Here is a 25,015-nt window from a genome sequence, read left to right as displayed (position 1 = left end):
GTCCAACAGGTTTAATTGGAAGCACACTAGTTTTCGGATCGACGCTCCTTCATCAGGTGATTGTGGGGGGCTCGATCGTAACACAGAATTTATAGCAAACGTTTGCAGTGTGATGTAACTGAAATTATACATTGAAGAATTGATTGTTTGTTAAGCCTTTCATCTGTTAGAATACAGATCTTTCATGAAAGAAGTGAAACTATCACTGTATTCTAACAGATGAAAGGCTTAACAGACAATCAATTTTTCAATGTATAATTTCAGTTACATCACACTGCAGATTTTTGCTATAAATTCTGTGTTACGATCGAGCCCTCCACAATCACCTGATGAAGGAGCGTCGCTCCAAAAGCTAGTGTGCTTCCAATTAAACCTGTTGGACTATAACCTGGTGTTGTGTGATTTTTAACTGTGTAAACAATGAACAGGATGTTGTAGAACTTTATGACAACGCAATGCCATGTATCTGTGGCAATAGAAACGATGCAACTGCTTGTGGTTCTTCACAGTGACTGTTTTAACCTGAAATGTACCTTCTGTTTTAAGTATCATTTTCTTGTTAATTCACATGGGACTTGATTCATGTTAAAGTCCAAAACATGCAATCTTATTGGTAATTTCTTCTGAGTGACTCAGTAAATTGATTTACTTTGGTTTCAATTTTCCACATGGTGAGTGTAGAGAACGGTAACAGCTGGTAGTTAGTCTCTCAGCCACTTGGTAATGATGCCAAAAGTGAATTTGGGACGTAAATTACTTTCAGGCTCAAGACAATGTTTTGGATTTTTTGTGTGTGTGTCTTTCTCTCTCTCTCTCTCTGTGTACATTTACAAACTATAATAGTTTCCTTCAATGCAAAAAAAGTTGTTTCAACAGATCTTAAAACCAATACTACGCCTCTGCGTTTCAAGGATGTCAATTTTTCAGGATGGACTGCAAGAATTAAGAAGGATTCAATCATCTGCTTATTACGGTGTTGTTGAGGTACGGGACTACACCTATCAATAAGTGGTGATTTTTGTTTGACTTGTGAAGTAGTTGTACAAATCTAATTGTCAACTCAGCATCAAAATAGCTATTTACAAATTAGTCCATATCCTTTGCACATGAAGTCAAAAGGTGAAACTCTGACTGCATTTTCAAGTCTCTATTTTTGGTCAATATTTTTACAAAAATGATGGGAATTTGGGAAACCCATAAGATGGATCGGCTGTGGGGAAATGATTTTCTGCAGTCCAGGGCAAGGCTTCTGCTCCCAAGTACACCATCATCCTTCAGTCACCAGCTACAGACTGATGTTTATTCAATGAGGGAAATCAAAGGTTATGTGGAAAAGGAGGAAAGTGGAGTTACGGAAGATCAGATCAGCCATGGCCTCACTGACAGAGCAGACTTGATGGACTGAATGGCCTACTCCTCCTCTTACATCTGATGGGCACATACCTTCTGATGCAGATGCTTGAAGTCCAGAACTAGAGGGCATAGGTTTAGGATGAGAGGGGAAAGATATAAAAGAGACCTAAGGGGAAACTTTTTCACACAGTGGTGTATGCATGGAATGAGCTGCCAGAGGAAGTGGTGGAGGCTGGTACAATTGCAACATTTAAGAGGCATTTGGATGGGTATATGAATAGGAAGGGTTTGGAGGGATATGGTTCAAGTACTGGCAAATGGGACTCTATTAGCTGAGGATAACTTTGCGGCATGGACGAGTTGGACCAAAGGGTCTGTTTCCAAGCTGTACATCTCTATGACTCTATGTAAAATAGAAGCAGAGGTCTGATTGGCTTGCGAGTGTCCCAGCCTCTTTCAGAAATCTTCTACTGTACTCCTCACATGTTTAGAGTGTGCTGTAAGGTCTTTTTGATCTTCAGGGCCAGGGTTTACAATATACTATATCAGCATATAATTAACTGATTCCCTATTTGCAATCCTTTGAAAATTCAACTAGCACTTTGAATGTGTGGTGACTTTTCAGTTCTTAACCATATCACTGGTGGAATGGTTATTACTCAGGAAATGAAACAATGCTAACACATACTTGATTCATATGCTGGTAATTCATAAGAAATGTGATATAACATATTTCAATGAGCAACAGTGTATGAAATGAAAAAGGGGACACCAAAGGTTATCAAAAGACAAAGCTCTCAATATTTTGGAATGCATTAGCATCAACTTCTTGCCATTTCAGGTCAGGTTTAAAGGTGAACCATGTTACGGCCCTGGGGTATCTCAGGAATTCTTCACCCTCTTTACTCAAGAACTGTATAACAACAAACGGATATTCAAACTCAAGAAATCTTCTGAGCTCCTTTGGTTCCCTAACAGGGTAAGGCTTATTATAATGTGTGACTGATAGTATGCAATAGAAATAAAAAAAAACAGTAACCATTCTTTTTGTTGTCTATTCTTGTGTGTTTAACACACAGGGTAAGTGGATTTTAATGGACAAAAGTTTGATTTACAATATGGATACCAATGCCTTCATGTCATGCAGTTAATAAGACCTAGAACATAGAACATGGTAAAAAGTTTCTGGCTATCCACTATGCCTCTCCACATGTTGCATACCTCTATCAAGTCACCTCTTCTCATCCTCCTTCGTTCCAATGTGAAAAGCCCTAGCTACCTCAACCTTTCTTCATAAGACATGCCCTCCAGTCCAGGCAGCATCCTGGTAAATCTGCTCTGCACCCTCTCAAAAGCTTCCACATCTTTCCTATAATGAGGCGATCAGAACTGAACACAATATTCCAGGTGTGGTCTAACCAGGGCTCTATAGAGATGCAGCATTACCTTGCGGCTCCCAAACTCAATCCCCCTGCTAATGAAAGCCAACATACACTACGCCTTCTTAATAATCCTAACAACTTGGGTGGCAACTTTGAGTGATCAATGGACATGGACCCCACGATCCCTCTGTTCCTCTACATTGCAGAGAATCCTGCCTTTAACCCTATATTCTACATTCAAATTCCACCCTCCAAAATGAAAGACTTCATACTTTTCCAGGTTGAACTCCATCTGCCACTTATCAGCCTAGTTCTGCATCCTGTTAATGTCCCGTTGCAACCTACACAGCCCTCCAAATATCCACAACTTCACCAACCTTCATGTCATTGACAAACATACTAACCCACTCTTCCACTTCGTCATCCAAGTTATTTATAAAAAGCACAAGGAGCAGAGGTCCTAGAACGGATTCCTATGGAATACTACTGTTCACTGAGCTCCAGACTGAATGCTTTCCATCTACCACCACCCTCTGTCCTCAAGGGCCAGCCAATTCTGTATCCAGACAGCCAGATTTCCCTTAATTCCATGCGTCCTCACTTTCTGAATGAAACTACCATGAGAAATTTATCAAACGGCTGCTCTACCTTCATCAACGTGTTTTGTCACATCCTCAAATAATTCAGTAAGGCTTGTGAGACATGACCTGCCCCCCTCAAAGCATTGCTGACTATCTCTAATCAAACTATAGTTTTCCACGTAAACATAAATTCTGTCTCTCAGAATCCTCTCCAATACTTTGCCCACCACTGACATAAGACTGTCTGGTCTGTAATTCCCAAGGTTATCCCTATTCCCTTTCTTGAACAAAAGACTAACATTTGCCACCCTCCAATCTTCTGGCACCACTCCAGTGGACAGTGAGGACACAAAGATCATTGCCAAAGGCACAGCAATTTCTTCCTTTGCTTCCTGTGGTAACCTTGGATATATCCAGTCTGGCCCAGGGTGTTTATCTATCCTTATGTTTTTCAAACTTTTCAGCACATCCTCCTTCCTAACATCAACCTGTTCGAGCATATCAGACTGTTTTGCGCTGTCCTCAGAGATGTCAAGATCCCTCTTAGCAGTGAATACTGAAGCAAAGTATTTGTTTAGAACCTCCCCTATCTCTCCAACTCCAAGTGCAAGTTCCCTCCACTATCCCTGATCCACCCTACCCTCACTCTGGCCATCCACTTGTTCCTCAAGTGTGGAACACCTTAGGGTTTTTCTTAAACCTGCCCACTAAAGCTTTTTCATGCCCCCTTCTCGCTTTCCTAAGTCCATTCTTCAGTTCCTTCCTGGCTACCTTGTAACCCTCTAGAGCCCTGTCTGATCCTTGCCTCCTCAACCTTAAGTAAGCTTCTTTCTTCCTCTTGACTAGATGTTCCACATCCCCTGTCACCCAAGGTCCTTTCAACCTACCATCCCTTCTTTGCCTCAGTGGGACAAACTTGTCCAGCACTATCCGCAAGTGCTTCCTAAACAACCTCCACATTTCTGTTGCGCATTTCTCTGAGAACATCTGTTCCCAATTTAGGCACCCCAGTTCCTACCTAATGGCATTGTAATTCCCCCTCCCCCAATTAAATACTTTCCCATACTCTCTGCTCCTCTTCCTTTCAATAAGTATAGTAAAGGTCAGGAAGTTGTGATCACTATCACTGGAATGCTTCTCCCAACGAGAGATCTGGCATGGTTCATTGCCAAGCACCAAATCCAATATGGCCTCCCCTCTAATCAGCCTATCCACATATTGAGTCAGAAACCCATCTTGCACAGACCTGACCAAAAACTGCTCCATCCAAACTATTTGAACTGAGTAGGTTCCAATCAATATTAGGGAAGTTAAAGTCACCCATGACAACAACCCTGTTACTTCTGCGCCTTTCCAAAATCTGCCTCACAATCTGCTCCCTTACCAACCCTCCACATATGTGCAGTGTCTTGAGTTTAGCCACAGCCCAAATATATCAGTTCACTTGCTCAGCCATCCCTGTGTCTGTGTCCACTCCTCTTGGGCCTTCACTCCGCCTATTCACAGGTAAGTCTTTAAGAGGGAAATTTACCTTCCTAGCTCCCCCTCGTCCTTGCTGTCATTGCTCCTGCTGCTGCAAAAACAACCTTTCAAGGGATGTTGCTTTTTACATTGTTCCTGTTACTACCGTGGGCATCTTGTTTCTTATTGGTAACTGAGTAATTTATCCATTTGAGAATTAAGGATGTCCCTATACTATAGATGTCCAGTCTTAGCCTTCTCATGTTGACCAGGGATGGACAATAAATACTTACCCGCCTTAGCACCTCTGCCCATAAATTAATAGTTTATTATAAATAAATAATTTTTAATAAAGATAATGTTTAAAAACTGCCACTCTATGGCAATTCAGCTGCTATGTCATTCCAACTGACAACATTGCTGAACTCAAATGTAATGAGACATTAAATTTATAAATGTAAGCCTGATGAATACATGTTTTGAGGGGTGACACGGTAGCTCAGTGGTTAGCACTGCTGCCTCACAATGCCAGATATCCAGGTTCAATTCCACCCTCAGGCGACTGTCCGTGTGGAGTTTGCACAGTCTTCCTGTGTCTGTGTGGATTTCTGTCAGGTGCTCTAGTTTCCTCCCCCAATCCAAAGGTGTGCAAGTTAGGTGGACTGGCAATGCTAAATTGCCCATAGTATTAAGAATGTGCAGACTTAGGTGGGTTAGCCATGGGAAATTAGGTTTACATGGATAGGGTAGAGGAATGGGTCTGGACGGGATGGTCTTTGGAGGGTCACTGTTGGGCTAATGGCCTGTTTCCGCATTGTCAGGATTCTACGATCCTAATTTCCAAAATGCTTTCGTGATGAATGGCTCCTGCAGTGTACAACCAGTGGAATTTTTCTTTCCTGGGGGTTCAGACTTGGGGTTAAATATTAAATTGTTGAGAATGCTGAATAATGTTTAAGACAGATGTGTTGAGCAGAAATGTGCCACAACTTAGAGAGAAGACCCTCAATCGGGTCTCCTGCTTTCGTGACTGGTTGCAAAATAAGTATTTCAGCTGCAACAACTCTGAAATAATCACCGTTACTTCAGTATCATCAGGTCAAAATCCTGGAACTCTCTCCCTGTTGGCATTGTGCTGGTTTGAGAATGCAACTCACTGCCACCTTCTCAAGGGCAGCTAAGGATGGGCAATAAATGCTGGCCTCGCTCGAGATACCCACATCCCATGAGTGAATTAAATAATTTTGAAAAACCACCTAGTTGAAGAATTGTTGATATTGGGATTGGGACCATAGGATATTTCTTCATGACGGCCAAATTGGTGTATCATTACAAAAGAGATGACTTTCTGGATCCCTGAAGTATGAGAGCCTGTTTCTTGCTAATATAATATGTAATCCTGTTTACTATGAGTTCCTGCTGTGGCCTCTAAACAAATTAATATTGTATACAAAAGAAATTGCCTGGTAAAATAAATTGCATTAATTTGGCATATTCTAAATTTGAAGGTCAGAATTTCAGTAAGCTCTCAGCCAGCAGATGAAGCTTTCCTTTGGAAGCACATAGTTGGGAAAATTTTTCTTGTGAAGTCAACGTTGATTATATGATTAAAAAGTATTGTGAAGACTTTGCAAGGAAGAATTTCACAATTCCATTTCTTTTCTTTGTAATATGTACAGGAACCGGAAATGGATGACGCATTTTATTTGGTGGGAATTCTCTGTGGTCTTGCTGTGTCCAATGGCTTTATTTGTAATTTTCACTTCCCATTGGCTTTGTACAAGAAGCTACTCAGTGTGCCACCAACATTGGAAGATCTGAAGGAACTCTCACCAACACTGGGAACGTAAGTGGACTCAAAACATCTCCTCATGCATTAATCAACAAAGGGAGATAGGGGCATCTATTAGACTAATAACCCAGATCTCTGTCTGATGCTCTGTGACTTGGATTCTAAATCCCACCAAGGCAGTTGATTTAAATTAGATGCAAATAATAAATCCCAAGTTAGATTTAGTAATGGTGAAATAATGATTGGTCTGACTACCATTGAATGCAACCTATTTAATTCACTAATGTTCTTTAGATAGGGAAATCTGCCATCCATATCTGGTCTGGCCTACATGTGACCCAGACCCATTGCAATTGAATTGACTCTTGACTGCCCTCTGAAATGACCTAGCAAGGCACTCAATTCAAGGACAATTAGGGTTGAGAACAATTGCTGTCTTTACCATATTCTATTTAAAAAAAGAAAAATGAATTATCTAAATTTTAATGTATCTTTTTTCTGTTAATATAGATCACTCCAGGATGTCCTTGACTATGAGTATGATGACATTGAAGAGGTGTTATGTCATGATTTTACAGTAAGTTTACTCCAGTGCTACATCACTAATGGACTAATTTTTCAAACTGTATTGAAAGTAAAATGTGGACTAGAAGGAACAGAGGAATAGGAGTAGCTCCTTCAGATATAGTGGAGCTCATTCTGACCATGGAGTTGTTTTAGCTCAGATGGATAGGCAGCTAGGTTGCAATGTATGGTGACACCAACAGTGTGGGATCAATTCCTTTACCAGCTGATATTGGCATGAAGGATTCTCCTTCTTAAACTTTCCTCTTGCCTGAGGTATGATGACCCTTAATGAGAGAGCAGCCCTGTGGTCCACTAGGACTATGGTGACTTTACCTTTCACTCTGACTGGGAGGATCAAGAGCGGACCTAATTAGTTTGAAGCCTTGTCAGTTGTACCTCCACCAGCAGTTCACCGGTCCCGAAAAATACCTTTGTTCTGGAGGCTGTGCTGGCAGTAATCCATGTCAGATCAAGCAGCCTCTCTACAATAAATTCAACAGAATGAAACTTAGCTTTCACAATGCTGAATGTTCGCTTTGCTTAGGGCTGCATAACATTCTAAAACAGGCATAGATTTCTGCAATGTCCAAATGACCAGCCCAATATTCATTGTATGAGGTTAACCCAGGGGTCTGAGAAAATATTTCAGCCCAACATTAGAAAGTGTGTTGGGAAGTCCAGGGTCATTAGGAACAAGCAGGAATGTGAAGTTGAGGCTAAAATCGTAATTTTATAGAAAGGCAAAACAGGCTCAAGGGATTCATCAGCTCTTGCTATTATGCTCCTATGCTTTCGTACACAACATTGCAGTCCAGTGGAATGGTTTATTTTTGCCCTGTTTTCTGACTCGACAAAGCACTGACTGACTTCTTCAACCAATTTGGTCTATGTTGTAACAAAAAGAGGAAACTGAGAAGGGCTCATGCCCGAAACGTTGATTCTCCTGCTCCTTGGATGCTGCCTGACCTGCTGCGCTTTTCCAGCAACAGATTTTCAGCTCTAAATTTAGACTCACCCAATAATGAAATTCTGTTTACATTTGTAAAAGAAAAGTCTAACTTTCCAAGTTACAAGAGGTGACTAGGAGAAGCCAGAGGTAATGCAACCCTTGAAATCAAGCCATAATGAGATAGTGAGGAGATGTCAGTTTGTCTTGTATACTGTTTTAAATTATGCTGCACATTCCCCAGATATGGACATACCAAAGGAAATAACATCTAATTGAGTACATTTTAAGTGGTCATTGTGGTAATTTAAACTCCTTTAGATTGCAAGAAGTAACATGGCCAGATAATCTGCAGAAGGATACATATTGGCCATGATGCTGTAAAAACTCCCCTCTCTTCCTTCAGATGGTGTAATTGGTTCACTTAATTCACATAAGGCACAGTGCATCAGTCTTCAAACAGTCACATTGGTTACACATGTTGCACTGCATTTTTGGAAGCCATAGCGATCAATCATTCAATATTTGACTATGCAAGTCTGACTATTCTGTGCTCACTGTGCTTGAGTAATTATGTCTTGACGGTGGACTCAGAAAAGTAAACAACCTGTAGCAAACTGCTAGGAAGAATTGGAAGCCGAGAGCTTTAAAAAATGGAGCAGACAATTTAAAGCATTGAATAAGATTCTTGCAAATAAAGTTCCTGCATACAAGTAACCTGATATCTAATTTCTGCAAGACATATGTTCATAAAAGGTCACAGTACACTGTGGAGAATGTTGTGAATGAGCTCTTAATTTCCCCTTAACTCTTCTTAGAGGCCTCAGCTTCCATTGTATTTGTTAAATAAAACTATTTTCAGGGCCTTTCTGCCCCTTTTAATTTTGCTTCCTCCTCTTTCTTATTGTACAGCAAGCTGACAGAAGTAAGGCTGTGTCGCTGAGACAGGAGGGGGTTCTGCCCACTGTCCAAAAATGAGCCCTGATCCAGAGTGGAGAGGAGCAACAGGTCTATCCTGTTTCCCATACCCAGGAACAAAACAGTTTAGGAGAAAAATAGTCTCCGTTTGAAGAGCCTAAATGAATTGATTGGATTGGGGTGAAATGTGTAAATGTGGTGAAGTTTGAACTTCTTGTAGAATATCATTGAGAATTGGAGATGAACCTGGAGAAATGAGTACATTCCACAACTTCGTGTTTTATTTTTGCAGGTAAACAAAAAAACAGCAGATGGCAAAATAATTCAGCAGGAACTGATTCCTGATGGTAGCAAGATACCTGTTCAGAAACATAATAGGTAAATGTAAATATTGAACAGTCAATACTGAATGAATTTGTCTTTGATTTGTGTTGTATTTGATCCCTGACCACATACCAGGTGTTTCCTCAGAATCTGTGAGCTGGAAATTTACATAAGCCCATGTGATTCCCTCTTAGTTTCTTGGTGGTTATTTGTAAATTGAAACAGCAGCACAGTTTTGCGTATTAAATAAGATACAAGGTTAGCTTCTTACACAGCTAATGCTGAAAGTTACTAAAGTGAATGGTGGTAAAGTTATTAGCTAAAGCGTAGATGCAACTAATTAAAGTACAGATCAATGTTGGTTCTGAAGATGAGATTGAGATCAGACTTCAATATTGCTTCAAGCCTGGGTTACTTCAATATACTTATTCTGATGTGAAACATTGAAACTTAGGTTTCAGCTTCCGTTCCTGGGTTTGGAGGTGCAGAGTCTGAACACATCTTAGAAACAGTCCCTCACACTTCATATTTTTTCTCTAAGGTTGCATGCTGGACAGGGAGTTAGGTCAAGGTGATGTGAAAGAGCCTAAGAAGCTTTCCAGTTCCTTGGGGGGAATGGTGGTAGCTGCACAGACAGGCACACTGGGGAAGCTGACACTGTAAGCAAAGTTCAGAAGATTCCAACGTAAAACATCCCTCCCGCTCTCGCTCCCCTCACTCTCTCTGCCCCATCCATGCAACATATGTCCCTGTACCCATCCCCATGGGTATTCATACTCCCCTGTGCCCATCTATCCTTCTCCCATTGTGTCTCATAGTCCCTATTCAAATCTATCTCACCTGGGCAGCCTGTCAAAGTTACTATGCCCCTGCACTAATCCATGGCCCATAATGTCTCTTATGCTCATCTACCCATTTTTGGCATCTTTCGTACTTCCTATTCAACCTTATGCCCATCTCCCCATTCAAATAACCTGTCATTGCCCCAAGGCCCCCTGCACCCATTCCCCAGGGCCCCTCAAATGCCCTATGCTTATCTCCCCATCTGCAACAGATCTTTTGCCTCTGCATGTATCCCTCATTGACCACTTATACCCAGGCCTACCTATACCTACAGCCACACTCTATGGCTTTTCATACTCCCCATGCCAGCCTACACTTAATGAACCACTCCTCTAGCCCCTCATCTATGTCCCTGCACCTGTCCCTTATGGCCTCTCTTACTTTCTGCACCATACTGTGCCCATTTTCCCTATGACCTCACATGTCCCCAACCATCCCTATCTTGCTTATATGCCCTGTACCAATTCAATCCCAACTCATATCTCCCACCAGCACCCTTTAACCTTCCCTCTCCACGGTAACTCACTTATTATCCAGCATGTGCATTAATCGGGAGACCGATTGATTGTGGGCAGGTTTCGATGAATCGAGGGTGAGTTACTCACCACAGATTTCCTAGTCTCTGATCTGGCCTTAGCCATAGCATTCATAGGCTGGTCAAGTTCAGTTTCTGGTCAATGGTAACCCCTTTTTTTTGAGACTTTTAGTCACTTGTTGACAGGCCTTGACAAGTCAACAGTTTCATTTATATCTAACCATCCCAAAGGATACATGACACTCCTCCTCCCACAGGACTCTGACCCTCCATCCTCAAAGCAGATCAGAAAAGCACCAGTCGTTAAAAGTTGTTTAGAAAAAGTCCAGCTGTACACTTTCCTAGTCGGATTTTTACTGTTGCTCACACACTAGCAACTCCAGCCCCATTTATTGCATAGAGATGTAAGATCTCATCCAGTTATTCCTGAATTAACATGTAGCCATCACCTGCTCCCTAATTTCATTTGGTTACAGACATCCCTGCCAAACTCTACTAGCTGTAACAACTTCTCCTCAACTTCCAAAAGGAATTAAACTCCCTCTTGTCCCCTGCCCCCCCAAAGTACTCTCTAACCTCCAATCTCAAGGGGCTGTATGACCACATTCAGAGGGTTATTCAGCTCTCCAAAGGGGTGTGCTTGCTGTCCAAATGAAATGCACTGAAAACAAAGCTTACTTGATCTAATCTCCAACCTACTCTCCTGTTCCTCAGATGCTGCCTGACCAGCTGTGCTTTTCCAGTGCCACACTCTAAGTGCTCCCACCTGAAGTCCATTCCTATTTCTCAGGAAATTACGACAATTTGACAGGGTGGAATATGAACTTCTATAGCAAAATATTTCACACATAGATCAAATAGTTTATGTTTTCTTGTGGCAAGATGATTAAGGTGATCAAATGGAGGTGTAACATGCACATTATGCATAATCTTTTTTTTAAATAGAAAACAATATGTTGATGCTGTTGTGGATTATAAGCTAAACACATCAGTGAAGAAACAATTTGAAGCCTTTTCACAAGGTTTCAGGAGCTGTTATTCACTGCCAATTGTGGACACATTCCTACCTGAAGAACTAAGGGATGTTATCCAGGGGAGCACCAGATATGAGTGGGAGCTGTTGGAACAGGTACTGCACTGTACTGCATATTTACTTTTCCATGTCCTTTATAGTGATTGTCTGTACAGGATTGAATGCTGTGTCACAGCACATTTGTTCAAAATAGTTCAAAATTGTTCAAAACCTCAAACCACATCAAGGTGAAAACCAGGGTCACAGTTAAAGGATATGGGGTAAGCCATTTAGTATTGAGACAAGGAGAACTTTCTCCAGGGAGAGAGCAGTGGTGAGCCTCTGAGAATTCTCTACCACAGAAAGCAGTTGAGGCTGACACGTTGAATATTTTCAAGAAGGAGTTAGCTATAGATTTTAGGGCTAAACGGATCAAAGGGTATAGGGGAGAAAGTAGGAACAGGGTACTGAGTTGGAAGATGATCCATGATCATATTGAATGGCAGAGTGGGCTTGAAGGGCTGAATGGCCTGCTTTCTATTTTATATTCTATCCTTAGTTCTGGACTACTCAGTCATTGGGAACAGACTTCCTGTGTTACACAGTTACAATTTTAGAGGTTTCTGAGAGATCCCACCTCATTCTTATAAAGTGAACACTGACTGATCCAGTCTCTCTTCATATGTTTTTTCTTATTCATTCATGGGATGTGGCAATCGCTGGCTAGACCAGCATTTATTGGGCATCCTTAATTCTTAAGAATGGCAGTTTCCTTCCCTAAAGAACATGAGTGAACCAGATGGTTTTTCCTGTCAATTGATTCATGGTCATCATTAGATTGTTAATTCCAGATTTTTAAAAAAATTGAATTCAAATTCCACCATCTGCCGTGGCAGGACATTACTTGGGTCTCTGCATTAACAATCCAGCGATAACATCACTAGGCCAAACCCAGTTGACTATTCCAGGAATCATCTGGCAAACCCTTGTTTCACGTTTTCCATAGCCAGAACATCCATCCTCAGATAAGGAGACCAGAACTGCATACAATACTCCAAGTGTGGCCTCACCCATACAATTGCAGCAAGGCATCCCTGCTCCTGCACTCAAATCCTCTTACTGTAAAGGCCAATGTACCATCTGCTTTCCTCACTGCCTGCTGTACCTGCATGCTTACTTTCAGTGACTGGTGTACAAAGACACCCAGGTCTCATTGCACCTCCCCCTTTCCCAGTCTATTGCCATTCAGATAATCTGACATGCTGTTTTTGCGACCAAAGTAGATAACTTCACATTTATCCACATTATACCGCAACTGCCATGTATTTGCCCACTCGCTCAGCTTGTCCAAAACAAAGAATCACACTGAATCACATAAGGATATATAATGTCAGGTGACCAAAAGCTTGTTGAAAGATCTATATTTAAGGAGAATCTTAAAGGGGGAAATTCTATAGCTTGGGATTCTGGCAACTGAAAACACAACCATCAAAGATGGAGGAATTGTAATGATGTTCTAAAATTTGTTAATGGGATGTTTGAGTCACTAGCTAGGCATCATTTATTCCCCAAGGGCAGTTAAGAATCAGCAACATCTGTCTGTCTGGAGTCTCACACAGGTTAGATTTGGTAAGGACAGCAGATTTTGTTCCTGAGAAAATATTAAAAACACAGCTACTATTGGGCCAGCTTTTTATTCCAGTCCTTCCCTTAAATTAAATATTCTTTATCTACAATGACAGGATTTGAGCCCACACCCTCAAAACATTAGCCTGGGTTTCTGGATTAATAGTGACAGTATCACAATACCTTTGCCTTCACTTAATTGGATGCCCAATAAATGCTGGTCTAGCCAGCAATTGCCACATCCCATGAATGAATAAGAGACAAGAATTAGGGGAGCACAGTGATCTCAAGGTGTTGTGGGACAGAAGATAAAGATAGAGAAAGGGGCAATGCCTTAGAGAGATTGGTAAACAAGAATAAGAATTTTAAATTCAGGACATTGCTTTACCAGGAGCTTATGTAAGTCAGTGAGCGACTGAAGAATCGGATTTGCTGTGAGAAAGACAAGAACAATCAGATCTTGCATGACTTATGGTTTGTAGTCCAGCAAGGAATAGTCAAATCTAGAGATAACAAAGCTATGGTTGAATGTTTAAGCAGAAAACAGTCTGAGGCAGAGGTTAAGTCAGACGATGGTGTGGACTTTAAAATAGGCAGCCTTGGTGATGGCACAAATATGAGGTCAGATCATCTTGGTTGTGAACTTCCCAGTCATTGGGAACAACCTTTCTGAACTTCCCCGGTTGGAATTTTATAGGTTTCTGTGAGATCCAATTTAATTTTTCAAAAGTGAGTATGGACCTAACTGATCATCATACATCAAAAGCTGCCAAAAGGCTATGAGCAGATTGTCTTAATCCAGGCTGTTCCCAAGGAAATGGGAAATTGAGTTTGGAATAGGGATCATTAACAATGGATTTGATCTTCCCAATGTTTGTTTGGAGGAAAACTTTGCATAACAGTGCTAATGTCAGATGTGTAATCTGATCAATTGGTAACAGTGGAAGAGGTAGTGCTGAGGGAGAGCTGTTGTTGTCAGTGTGCATATGAAAGCTTACGCTGTGCCTTCACTGGATGTGTGTGGGGGGCAGTAAGTTAATGAGGAATAGGATGATTTGTTAAGGATGGATTCTTGGGGGACACCAGAGATAATGGTGCTAGGGTAAGAAGAGAAGCCATCGCAAGTGAATCTCTGCCTTCAATTGGGTAGATAAGAAAAGCACTATACATGAGCAGCCCAACACAACTGGATGGCAGTGGAAAGGCATTGGAGGAGGTTAACTGTGTCAAAGACTGTAGACTGGTTGAGAAGGATGAGATGGGAGAGTCTACCTCTGTTGCTGAACTAGTCCTGAGAGCCAGTTTTTGAAGGAGGAAACTGGAGCATATTTTTACTCAGGTGTAAGCTTATTCACGGGTTGAACCACAACAAATACATACTGCCTCAGACTTGCCCTGAAGTCAGTACAAGTCTCTTTACATCTGCTCAAGTAATCATCAAATCAGTTTGCTAATACTTAATGTAAACATTGCAAAGAATGTCATTTATCTCTTTGGCAAAAGCCATTTGGGCTCTGTCGCCGGACAGAAGCCTGATTGAAGAGTTTCAAACATAGAGATTTAAGAAAGATAGGAGTAAATTTGAGATCAAACATCCTGTTTATATCAAACACCTCAATTATATCACCCCTCAACTCAGATCAACCATGATCTCATTGAAGTAGACTTGATCCATACAATGACCTATTTTTTCTGCTACATCTTCTGGCCTTATCTAAACTGGAGGGAATACAGTGCCAACTAAGCTATGTCTTATATTTACAGAATGCAAAATACTGTGAATATCAAAACACCGACAGAGCAGTCAGGAATTTTTGGCAAGTCTTTGAAAGCTTACCAGAAGAGAAGAAAAAGCGCTTTCTTGGTAAGTAAGCTTTGTGCATGTAAATAAGCAAAAGGGAGGACTGCAGATGCTGGAAACCAGAATCTAGATTAGAGTGGTGCTGGAAAAGCACAGCAAGTCAGGCAGCATGCGAGGAGCAGGAAAATCAATGTTTCAGGCAAAAGCCCTTCATCAGGAGCCATTCCTGAAGACGGGCTTTTGCCCGAAACATCGATTTTCCTGCTCCTCGGATGCTGCCTGACCTGCTGTGCTTTTCCAGCACCACTCTAATCTATACTTTGTGCGTGTAAATGACTATAATGGTCATATGTGCATCTTAACATGGCTCATTACCAAGCCAAGGCTGTTTTTATTTGGTGAAACTGAGATATATTAATGTAGCCATTTAGGGTGGATGGATCTTAAGAATCATAAATTATCTTAGTGTACGGTACTAAAGGAGGACATTCAGTACATCCAAGCTTTCTAACTAGGAGTAGGACCATGAGAAGTCCAATCTGTCCCTCAAGCCTATCTTGCCATCCATTAAGAACATAGCTGTTGTGACGTGGTCTGACTGTGTGAGTTCATATGAAGAGTTTATCAGTTAGGTGGCATCGTGCCTCAATGGTTAGCACTGCTACCTGACAGTGCCAGGGAGTCGGGTTCGATTCTAGCCTCTGGCGACTGTCTGTGTGGAGTTTGCACATTCTCCCTGTGTCTGCGTGGGTTTCCTCCAGGTGCTCCGGTTTCCTCCCACAGTCCAAAGATGTGCAGGTCAGGTGAATTGGCCATGCTAAATTGCCCATAGTGTTAGGTGCATTAGTCAGATGGAAATGGGTCTGGGTAGGTTACTCTTCAGAGGGGCGGTGTGGACTTGTTGGACCAAAGAACCTGTTTCCACACTGTAGGAAATCTAATCTAAATAAGCAATAAACTCAATATTATCTTGGAAATGATGGGTTTCAATGATATGAACAATGATGGAAGCAGAGATTGTTCTCCTTGGGCCCTGTAAGGTTCAGAAAAAGTTTAGATGTTCGAAACTTCAGAGTGTTTGATGGAAAAAGGAGAAATTGCTTCCCCAATAGGGGATCCTGTAACTAGGTGTCATATACTTAAAATTCTTAGTGTAAAATCCAGAGGGGAGATGAGAATTTCCTTTGTGTGATGAGTTGTTCCGATCCAGTAGTCTAAGGGCTGAATGTATGGTGGAAGAACACTCAATGGTAACTTTAGAAAAGTAGGTGGAAATACTTGAGAAAAGGAAGAAAATGCAGGCCTACAAGGAAAGAGCAAGAGAGTAGGATTAAATCATCACAGAAACCCTACAGTTTGGAAACAGGCCATTTGCCCCAATAGGCCCACACCAAACCTCCGAAGAGAACCCACCCAGACCTATTCTCTACCCTTCTCCTGACTAATGCACCTAACCCACACATCCCTGAACACTATGGGTAATTTAGCCTAGCCAATTCAACTAACCTGCACATCTTTTGATTGGAAATTCCATCTGTTCTTAAATGATATTTGGACATTTTTGCTGGTGGTTTAGGAGTCCACATTCAGTTTTAAAGACAACTGTAACAAGCCCTAGATCTCTGAGATGACTGGTGTTGGTTTAACCTGAGAGTCACCACCCCACAGGAGCAGGAAGAGGTTGAGAAAGAGAGTCCTTCATCAAATAACCTCAGCTGGTGCAGGAATTGAACCCATGCAATTAGCATAATTCTGCATACAAACCATCCATCCAGCCAACTGAGCTAACCAACTCCCTCCAGCAAATGGGCTAGCTAAGTTGGACATTGGGTGACATGCTGACTCAGTGGTTAGCACCGCTGCCTCACAATGCCAGGGACCTGGATTCGATTCCCACCTCGGGTGACTGGCTATGTGGAGTTTTCATATTCTCCCGTTGTCTGTGAGAGCTTCCTCGGGGTGCTCCAGTTTCCTCCCTCAGTCCAAAAGATGTGCAGGTTAGGTGAATTGGCCATTCTAAATTGCCCATAGTATTAGGTGATTAGCCAGGGATAAATGTCGAGAAATGGGCCTGGGTGGGTTACTCTTCTGTGGGTCACTCTTCGGTGGGTCAGTGTGGACTTGTTGGGCCAAATGGCCTGTTTCCACACTGTAGGGAATCTAAACCATAATCCAAGAATCTACATCACTGATGCTACTTGGCTTTTTTGTAGCATCCTCCAGTCCACTCTCATAAAGCAGGTTCAAAGATCCAGGGCTGAGGGTGGAATTGACAGTTCAACCTTAAATGGGAGCTAGTGTCTCTTGAGACTAAATACAGAATGAGGAAGGAGCACATTCAAAGGTGGTGATATGGATCCCAAGGTGGAGACCCCAAAGAGAAAGGAGGCTGAAGCCAGAAAGGATTATGGAAAATGTGGCATGCGACAACACAAGGCACCAGCTGTTATTTTTCAGAGGCAATTGCAAAGACAGTACTGAGAGTCAAAACATTCTTTTGCCCCTTATGAATAAAATAAATCCGTATAGTTCTGAATTAAACTTTAATTTCACTGAATATTTTCATCTTTTTCTCAGCCTTTCTGTCAGGAACTGACAGAATCCCAGCAGGAGGGATTCAGAATTACTGCATTAAGATTTTGAAAAGCCGGACCGATGAACCAGATTCCTCATACCCTCGTGCCTACACCTGTACCATGAGCTTGGAACTTCCCAACTACAGCAGCATCGAAATATTGAGAGAAAAGTTACTTCACGCAATTGAATTCAGTGAAGAATTCAATGCACAACCACCCTAATATTTGTAGCTGGGGCTTTTACTTATTTAATCTGAAAGATGTTAGTGATTGACTAAATAAATCTGACTCCATACAATAAATTGTATTTGTTTCATTACAGCACAGAAAGTATCCAGTGCTCATATAGTGTTCCTGTGCTTTAAATCTCCTCTAATGAAACAAATAATGTAACAAGTAGCAACAAGACCAGCATTTATTTCCTAATCCTAATATACCTCGAGAGGGCAATGGTGAGCCACCTTCTGGAAGGCAATAAAGTAACTTGTTCAGCCTTTTGAAAGGGCAGCTTAAGAGTCAAATAGGTTTCCTTTACTCTAGAGCCACATATGGGTATCCCCCGCTATTCGAAAGTCAAGCATTCCCAGGAAACCTTTCGTCAGCTGAAAATGGCGTAAGGCAAAGATGCATGATTTAAATGGGAAAAAATTTCATGAACAGGTACTAATGTAGTCATGATGTGAAGGAGCCGGTGTTCGACTGGGGTGGATAAAGTTAAAAATCACAACACCGGGTTATAGTCAAACAGATTTATTTGGAAGCACTAGCTTTCGGAGCGCTGCTCCTTCATCCACCTGATGAAGGAGCAGTGCTCCGAAAGCTAGTGCTTCCAAATAAATCTGTTGGACTATAACCCGGCGTTGTGTGATTTTTAACTTTGTACTAATGTGGGTCTTTTGTAAAAGTGAAGTGGCATAAAGCAAACATTCGAAAAGTGGGAGATACTTGTAGTCCAGACCCCATAAAGGCAGCAGCTATTTCTGAATCACAATTGTAATCCACTAGTTTGACTTTTCATTCCAGATTTATTTAATTGATTTTAGAATTCTAGCTACTATGGTGAGATTTGAAGTTACGTTTCTCAAATGTCATCCATACAGTCACTAAATTATTATACCCCATATTTAGTCATGTGCTGTACCTGGCTATAGGGAATGATATTAATTCAATAGAACGGGTACAAAGAATGGAAGAGAGGGGATATATTACATGCATGATGAGAAAGGTTTTGTAGCCACTTGTGGCATGACCAATGTTGACATTAATCCTCCTTAACAAAAACAGATGTGATAACACAACAAGTGGAACAAATATATAATCTTTTCAGAGAAATTAAAAGGTGGCCCTGTAGTTATTAAGAATTGTATCAAATAGAACCAATATAACATCACATCAGATAAAATAACATTGAAAGAATACCAAAGAAATGGGCCTTGCGCTGTATCCAGCCGAGGCCAACATCTGTGCTACCATCCCATCATTCCTCATGTAACTCTTATCAGCATAACTATTTGAGGCTGCCTATTTCATGTGCTTATCAACACCAGCATTCTGACCATTAATCAATTGCCATCTATATTATTTCTCTCAGGTTTGTAAATAATTAGTTCATGGTGTCAGAGTGTGACTTGTCAAGGCCAACATCTATTGCCCATTTCCAATTTTCCTGGAGAAGTTGGCAGTGAGCTGCCTGTTGAACCCTGCATTCCATTTTGTGATGTGTTACAAAGTGGAGGGTGACAACCCTCTGATAATTAAACCCAAAACACCCAGAAAAGATCTCCTCACCTTGTAATCTGATAAAAGAAGTGTGACAAGTGAGCTAACCTATATCTTACCCAATCTGTTATTAAGGTCTGGTTAAATGAAATAGAGTGAGTGAAATGATTCTATAATTAATAAGCAACAATTTGTTTATCTTAACTCCAATAGTGAACAAATTATCGGAATTACTAACAAACAGAATAAATCTGTCCTCACTATTCCCTTACTTAGCTAAATTCCATTGGTATGCTGTTTCAATAACACAGGTCCCATGTCTATAAATCCAATTAATAAGAACAATAAACTAAAACTTAGTCTCTCAAAGTTCACGGAATGGGTCCTCCTGAACTTTCAGTATCTTTTTCTGTCATCTTCCTTTTTACAAAATGCCTTCTCAGTCATTTTCTCATATCAAGAATATTCACTAAACGTTCCATATGCCTTTTGTAGGTAGATAGTGCTTTTTAGAGAGTGTGCCCATTTCTAGAGAGAGCCTCATATTTCTTTCCCAAATGGCAGTTTGTTCTCCCTCTTTGTCCAATTTCCCCTCTGTTATATACCCACTTCTGACACATCAGATTCTCATAATATAATTGGTTTCAGGTTGTCACCACCATCAGATTTGAAGTTAATTGATCCTTGGTCTCCAAGTGCCTTTTTAAATTAACTGGCTAAATTTAAACTGTTGTCTGGGTAAAAATGCTGCTTTGGCCTGCTAACTGAATGGATTTTTGATACATTGTGTCAATTCAAGCACCTGCATCTATCTACCTATAAACATTCATTTTTAAATCTCTAAGCTATCAAGCACTTTATCTTAAACAGATGACGCCTTGCTCTCCCTATTTTATTACTTTGCCATTGTTTTACACATCAACTTCATGACCGAAGGTAAAACCATACTGCCATTAGGAAGGAAGTCAATTGGGAGAGAGTTCCAGGTTCTTTGCAATATCTGGGTGAAGAAGCTTCTTCTGAGTTCTGTTTGATTTCTTGATGACAATTTTAAAATCATAGACTTTAGCATTCCACACGTGGAAACACTCTGTATTTTAGTGAAACAGTTCACCATCAAAAAGGCAGCCATCAAGCTTCTCTTAAAAAAAGGAGACACAGCCTGTTCAACTTTACCATTGAATGTAGGGGCACTTTGTTTTGCACTATCTTTAATGTGTCTATGTATATGTGTTTAAGTAATATGACAGTACTGTACAGGTTTGTAATTCTTAATGTTAATATTAATATTTGACTACTTGTTCCTCCCAGAATGTAATATGACAGTTATCTAGGGTGAAACGTATTGCCAATGTTACTCTCATCATGTAACTTTAGTCTGAATTGAAATTGAATTTAATTTATTGTCATATGTACTGAGGCACAGTGGAAAGCATACTGTTAAATATTTATTTGAAGCATATTTTTACCAAGGTTACATGAAGAATCTAAAACAATGCATTATTGTTCTTAATGCATTGTGAAATGTATTTTTTTCATGTGTAAACAGTCATTTATAATTTATTGCAAGAATTTTAATTAAAATAAATGCTTTGTTTGATTTTTATTTTGCATTGTGTCAGAACTAAGTTACTGAGAGTTGAGAGTTTTTATCTTTGCTTGGGTTTAAAATGGGCAAGAGGTCATTGGTGTCTCAATCATTGCTCTCCTTCCACATGATTGCTGCCTCAGTCTGTTGCTGCTTTTATGGGTACATTGCCTTATGGATACATTGCAATCTCACGGACTCAAGCAGATCAACCCATCACCTGGCTCCTTATGATTTCTTGCGAATTTTTCAACCTCGTGCCGACTGTCTAAGCCATTGAAGCATCACTGTACGCTTCCTACACAAGGTGAATGCAGTCTGTAATATGTAACAGCTTTTGAATGTTTTGTTTTGAAAATGTACTCCAGCATGAGAGACATAAAATCTTCAGCCTCACAGTCCCACTGATATCAGAGATTGTATGGGAAAATCCTCAGATTTACCAAAAACAAGAGAAAACCATTCGCCCCTTCAAACATTTGATCAGGTCATTTGAACGTGCAGGTTGGGCGCAGAGGTAATCGATTTGGCTCATTGAACCCCCTCCATCATTTAATAAGATCATGACTAACCACTTGCTGTACATCAACATTTTTCTTTGTGTCACTGTTTTTAATTTTGCTGATCACTCAAATCATGTCCTCTGCATCTGGCCCCTTCTGCCAACTTAGTACAAAATGGAATAAGTAAGATAGCAAGAAATGATCTTGCATCGGAAGATGTAGAATTCATACTGGTGCAGGCAAGAAATAAGAAGAGGCAGGAGACACTGATGGTGGTATTCTATAGGACTCTTAGCAGTAGCTTTATTGTAGGGCAGAGAATAAATAGGAGATAACGTGACATTAAAAAAAGGCAGTACATCAATTGTGAGTGATTTTTATGTTGTTTGCAAAAATCAGATTGACAAAGGTAGACACAAGGAAGAGTTCATCGTGTATTTGGAATAGCTTCCTAGAACAATATGTTGTGGATCAAACCAGGCATCAGGTTACTTTGGATCTGGTAATAAGACAGATTTAGTAAATGATCTAAGTAGGTAGGATCTAGGAATCAATAAACAGAACATGATAGAATTTGGCATTAAGTTTGAGAGTGGGAAACTCTCCATACATTTGATTCTCTGATTAAAAATCCATCTATATCAGCTTTGAACATACTTAACGACTCAGTCTCTACAGCCCTCTGTAGTACAGAATAGCACAGAATTGCTACCCTCTGAGAAGAGATTCCTTCTCATCTCCATCTTAAATAAGTGACCTCTTAGTTTGAGATCATGCCCTCTGGCCCTAGACTGTCCCACAAGGGAAAACACTTTCCTGCACCTACCCTGTCAAGCTCCCTGAGAACCTTATATGTTGGGTCAGAAATAAGTACCCTAAACTTAAAGAAAGACAGTTTCAAAAGAATGAGGCAGAGCTGGCTGGAGTGGACTGAGAAAGAGGTTTAGCAGGAAAGACAATCAATGAGCAATGGCTGATATTTATAGTTATTGACTCGTAATAAAGATATATCCCAATGTGGAAGTTGGATTCCAGGAAGGGGATCAAAGAATCATCATTAACCAAGGAATTTAAAGATAGCATCAAATTGCAAGGTAAAGATGCAATGTCATGATGATTAGTGGAAAGCCAAAGGATTGGGAAAATGTTGAAAATGAACAAAAAAATTATTTTTTAAAAAAGGAGAAAATATATGTTATGGGTAAACTAGCAAGCAATATTTAAAAAGGAGGTTGTGTAGGTTTGGCCTATACTTTTCGGTGTTTAGAAGAATGAGAGGAGACATTTCTTTACACAGAGGGTTGTGAGAGCATGGAATGCGTTGCCAGCAGCAGTTGTGGAAGCAAGGTCATTGGGGACATTTAAGAGACGACTGGACATGCATATGGTCACAGAAATTTGAGGGTGCATACATGAGGATCAGTGGTCGGCACAACATCGTGGGCTGAAGGGCCTGTTCTGTGCTGTACTGTTCTGTGTTCTATTATGGAAACACATAAGGTTCTCAGGGAGCTTGACAGGGTAGGTGCAGGGAAGTGTTTTCCCTTGTGGGACAGTCTAGGGCCAGAGGGCATGATCTCAAAGTAAGAGGTCACTCATTTAAGATGGAGATGAGGAGGAATCTCTTCTCAGAGGGTAGCAACTCTGTGGAATTCTGTACTACAGAGGGCTGTAGAGACTGAGTCATTAAGTATGTTCAAAGCTGATATAGATGGATTTTTAATCAGAGAATCAAGAGTATGGGGAAAAGGCAGGGAAGTGGAGTGGAGGATTATTAGTTAAACCATGATCTCATCAAATTGCTGAGTAGACATGATGGGTTGAATGGCCTGTTTTTGCTCCGATGTCTTAATTTCTCTCCGTTTTGAACAATAAGTAAATCAGCTTCTTGTGAATAATGTGAGGAGCTGGGAGTCACAGCAGTGCAGATGCTAAACAGAAAAAGTCCCCCGTCTAAACACTGCAAAACATTGACACATGGTATTGTTTTGCTCCTGAAATATTTACTCAGTCCAGTGGAAGTTTTAGAACGTTATGCCATCGTCTTGTGGATTGCATAGAGAACAATATAATACAGGACCATATAAACCTTCCAATCGCTATGAATGAGTGGGTCAATACAGTTGAAAGGTTATTCCCCAAAACAGTGCAATTCTCGATGCTATTGGCTCGCACTGCTGGGTCAGAGGCGGGGCCAAGAGAAGGCAATTAACAAATATATTTTCTTGCGTGTGTGGGAGAGATATGATTCGGAGATGCCGGTGTTGGACTGGGGTGTACAAAGCTAAAAGAGATAGTTTGTCTAAGGTTTAAACGAACGCTGCAACAGATCCGGGAAAAGGAGTATTTTATATCTGACTTTCTGAGTTGTGATTGTTTTATTTTCCTCTCTCTCGGTTTCCCGGTTGATTGAAGGAGGAATAATAAAGCAGGCAGAGAGAGAGAGAGAGAAGGATGTTGTCTTGGGGGGAGTTGACCTCAGGGAGCGGACAGAATCCCTGTTCCCCGTCAGAGGAGATTCTCAAAGGAGAGAGGGTTCAGCATGTTTGCAGCCGGGAAGGAGTCACTGTGTTTGTGTTGGAAAACGGGAAAGTTTATATCAGAGCCCGCGGATGGAAGCGAAATTCAAAACCTGGTGAGGAAATGGAAATATTACAATCCTGTCTATAATAGGAAGGAGAACTGTTTAAAATTAAATGATTATATATAGAACAAATAATTATGTATCAATTTAGACATAATGTAAAGTAAATAGTGTTCAGAGTCTATAGCTAACCACGTAATTGATATCTATTATTCATATTAAGTTCTTGTGAAGAATTGTGTGACAGTTGCTACAGTCTGATCATTTAAAACAAAGTTGTCACAGGAATTATATTTACCTTCACTTGGAGGTCGCCACTGATGATGTTACCTAGCCAGGTAATGAAACGTCTGGATATCAAACCTACAGCTCAGCGAGCAAACCTACACCCTAAATTACATTTAATTTGCATTTTTGAGTTTTGTATTGCATTTGTGTTAAGGATACCGTTTGGGTATTGATTGTAATGTGGCTATTGATTATTCTACCAGGTGAAAGCGTCTGCGTTTCAAGAGCTATGTGGTATCGGCTTCCCTCAGATCTCTCCTTAAACCAATATTGTTTCCCCTTTATTTGATCTTAATGTGTTTCGGTTTCGTTTTCCCAGTCAGAGAGGCAGCTGCAGCAGCGACCTCTGGTGCCCGGTTCTGAAAAGACATCTTCAATGTCTTCATTGACATCTTCATTGACTTCATTGACATCGCCATTAATACACACCCCGTTAGCAAGGACTGGGTCTGATTAGAGTCATAGAAATATACAGCGTGGTCACAGATCCTTCCATCCAACTCCGTCCAAGGCGACTAGATATTCTAAATAAATCTAGTCCCATTTGCCAGCATTTGGCCCATATCCCTCTAAATTATTCTTATTCATATACCCATCCAGATGCCTTTTTATGTGT

At 40.7% G+C, this 25,015-nt stretch overlaps 2 protein-coding genes across 18 annotated transcripts in view; both read left to right on the top strand.

Annotated features, from left to right (window-relative positions):
• LOC122539480 (probable E3 ubiquitin-protein ligase HERC4) overlaps positions 1-18,453 on the top strand; it is a 67,785-nt gene extending 49,332 nt beyond the window's left edge. For 2 of the 4 annotated variants that reach the window (XM_043674357.1, XM_043674355.1), the window contains 8 exons: positions 865-984; positions 2,195-2,332; positions 6,457-6,623; positions 7,080-7,146; positions 9,293-9,378; positions 11,648-11,831; positions 15,105-15,204; positions 17,719-18,453. In XM_043674357.1, coding sequence (XP_043530292.1) covers positions 865-984; positions 2,195-2,332; positions 6,457-6,623; positions 7,080-7,146; positions 9,293-9,378; positions 11,648-11,831; positions 15,105-15,204; positions 17,719-17,939 — 1,083 coding nt within the window. In that variant the 3' untranslated portion in view covers positions 17,940-18,453. The remainder of the gene's footprint in view (positions 1-864; positions 985-2,194; positions 2,333-6,456; positions 6,624-7,079; positions 7,147-9,292; positions 9,379-11,647; positions 11,832-15,104; positions 15,205-17,718) is intronic. The other 2 variants (XM_043674356.1, XM_043674358.1) reach the window with 2 other exon arrangements.
• A 5,291-nt stretch (positions 18,454-23,744) lies between these two features.
• The window catches only part of LOC122539483 (probable E3 ubiquitin-protein ligase HERC3), a 47,269-nt gene continuing 45,998 nt past the window's right edge, over positions 23,745-25,015 (top strand). For 12 of the 14 annotated variants that reach the window (XM_043674368.1, XM_043674364.1, XM_043674365.1 and 9 more), the window contains exon 1: positions 23,745-24,162. In XM_043674368.1, the coding sequence (XP_043530303.1) occupies positions 23,982-24,162 (181 nt within the window). In that variant the 5' untranslated portion in view covers positions 23,745-23,981. The remainder of the gene's footprint in view (positions 24,163-25,015) is intronic. The other 2 variants (XM_043674371.1, XM_043674366.1) reach the window with 1 other exon arrangement.

Source organism: Chiloscyllium plagiosum, chromosome 32 (genome assembly GCF_004010195.1).
Source record: "Chiloscyllium plagiosum isolate BGI_BamShark_2017 chromosome 32, ASM401019v2, whole genome shotgun sequence".
NCBI classification, from domain to species: domain Eukaryota; kingdom Metazoa; phylum Chordata; class Chondrichthyes; order Orectolobiformes; family Hemiscylliidae; genus Chiloscyllium; species Chiloscyllium plagiosum.
The sequence above is the reverse complement of the archived record's forward strand: the minus strand, read 5'-3'. Positions and strand labels throughout refer to the sequence as shown.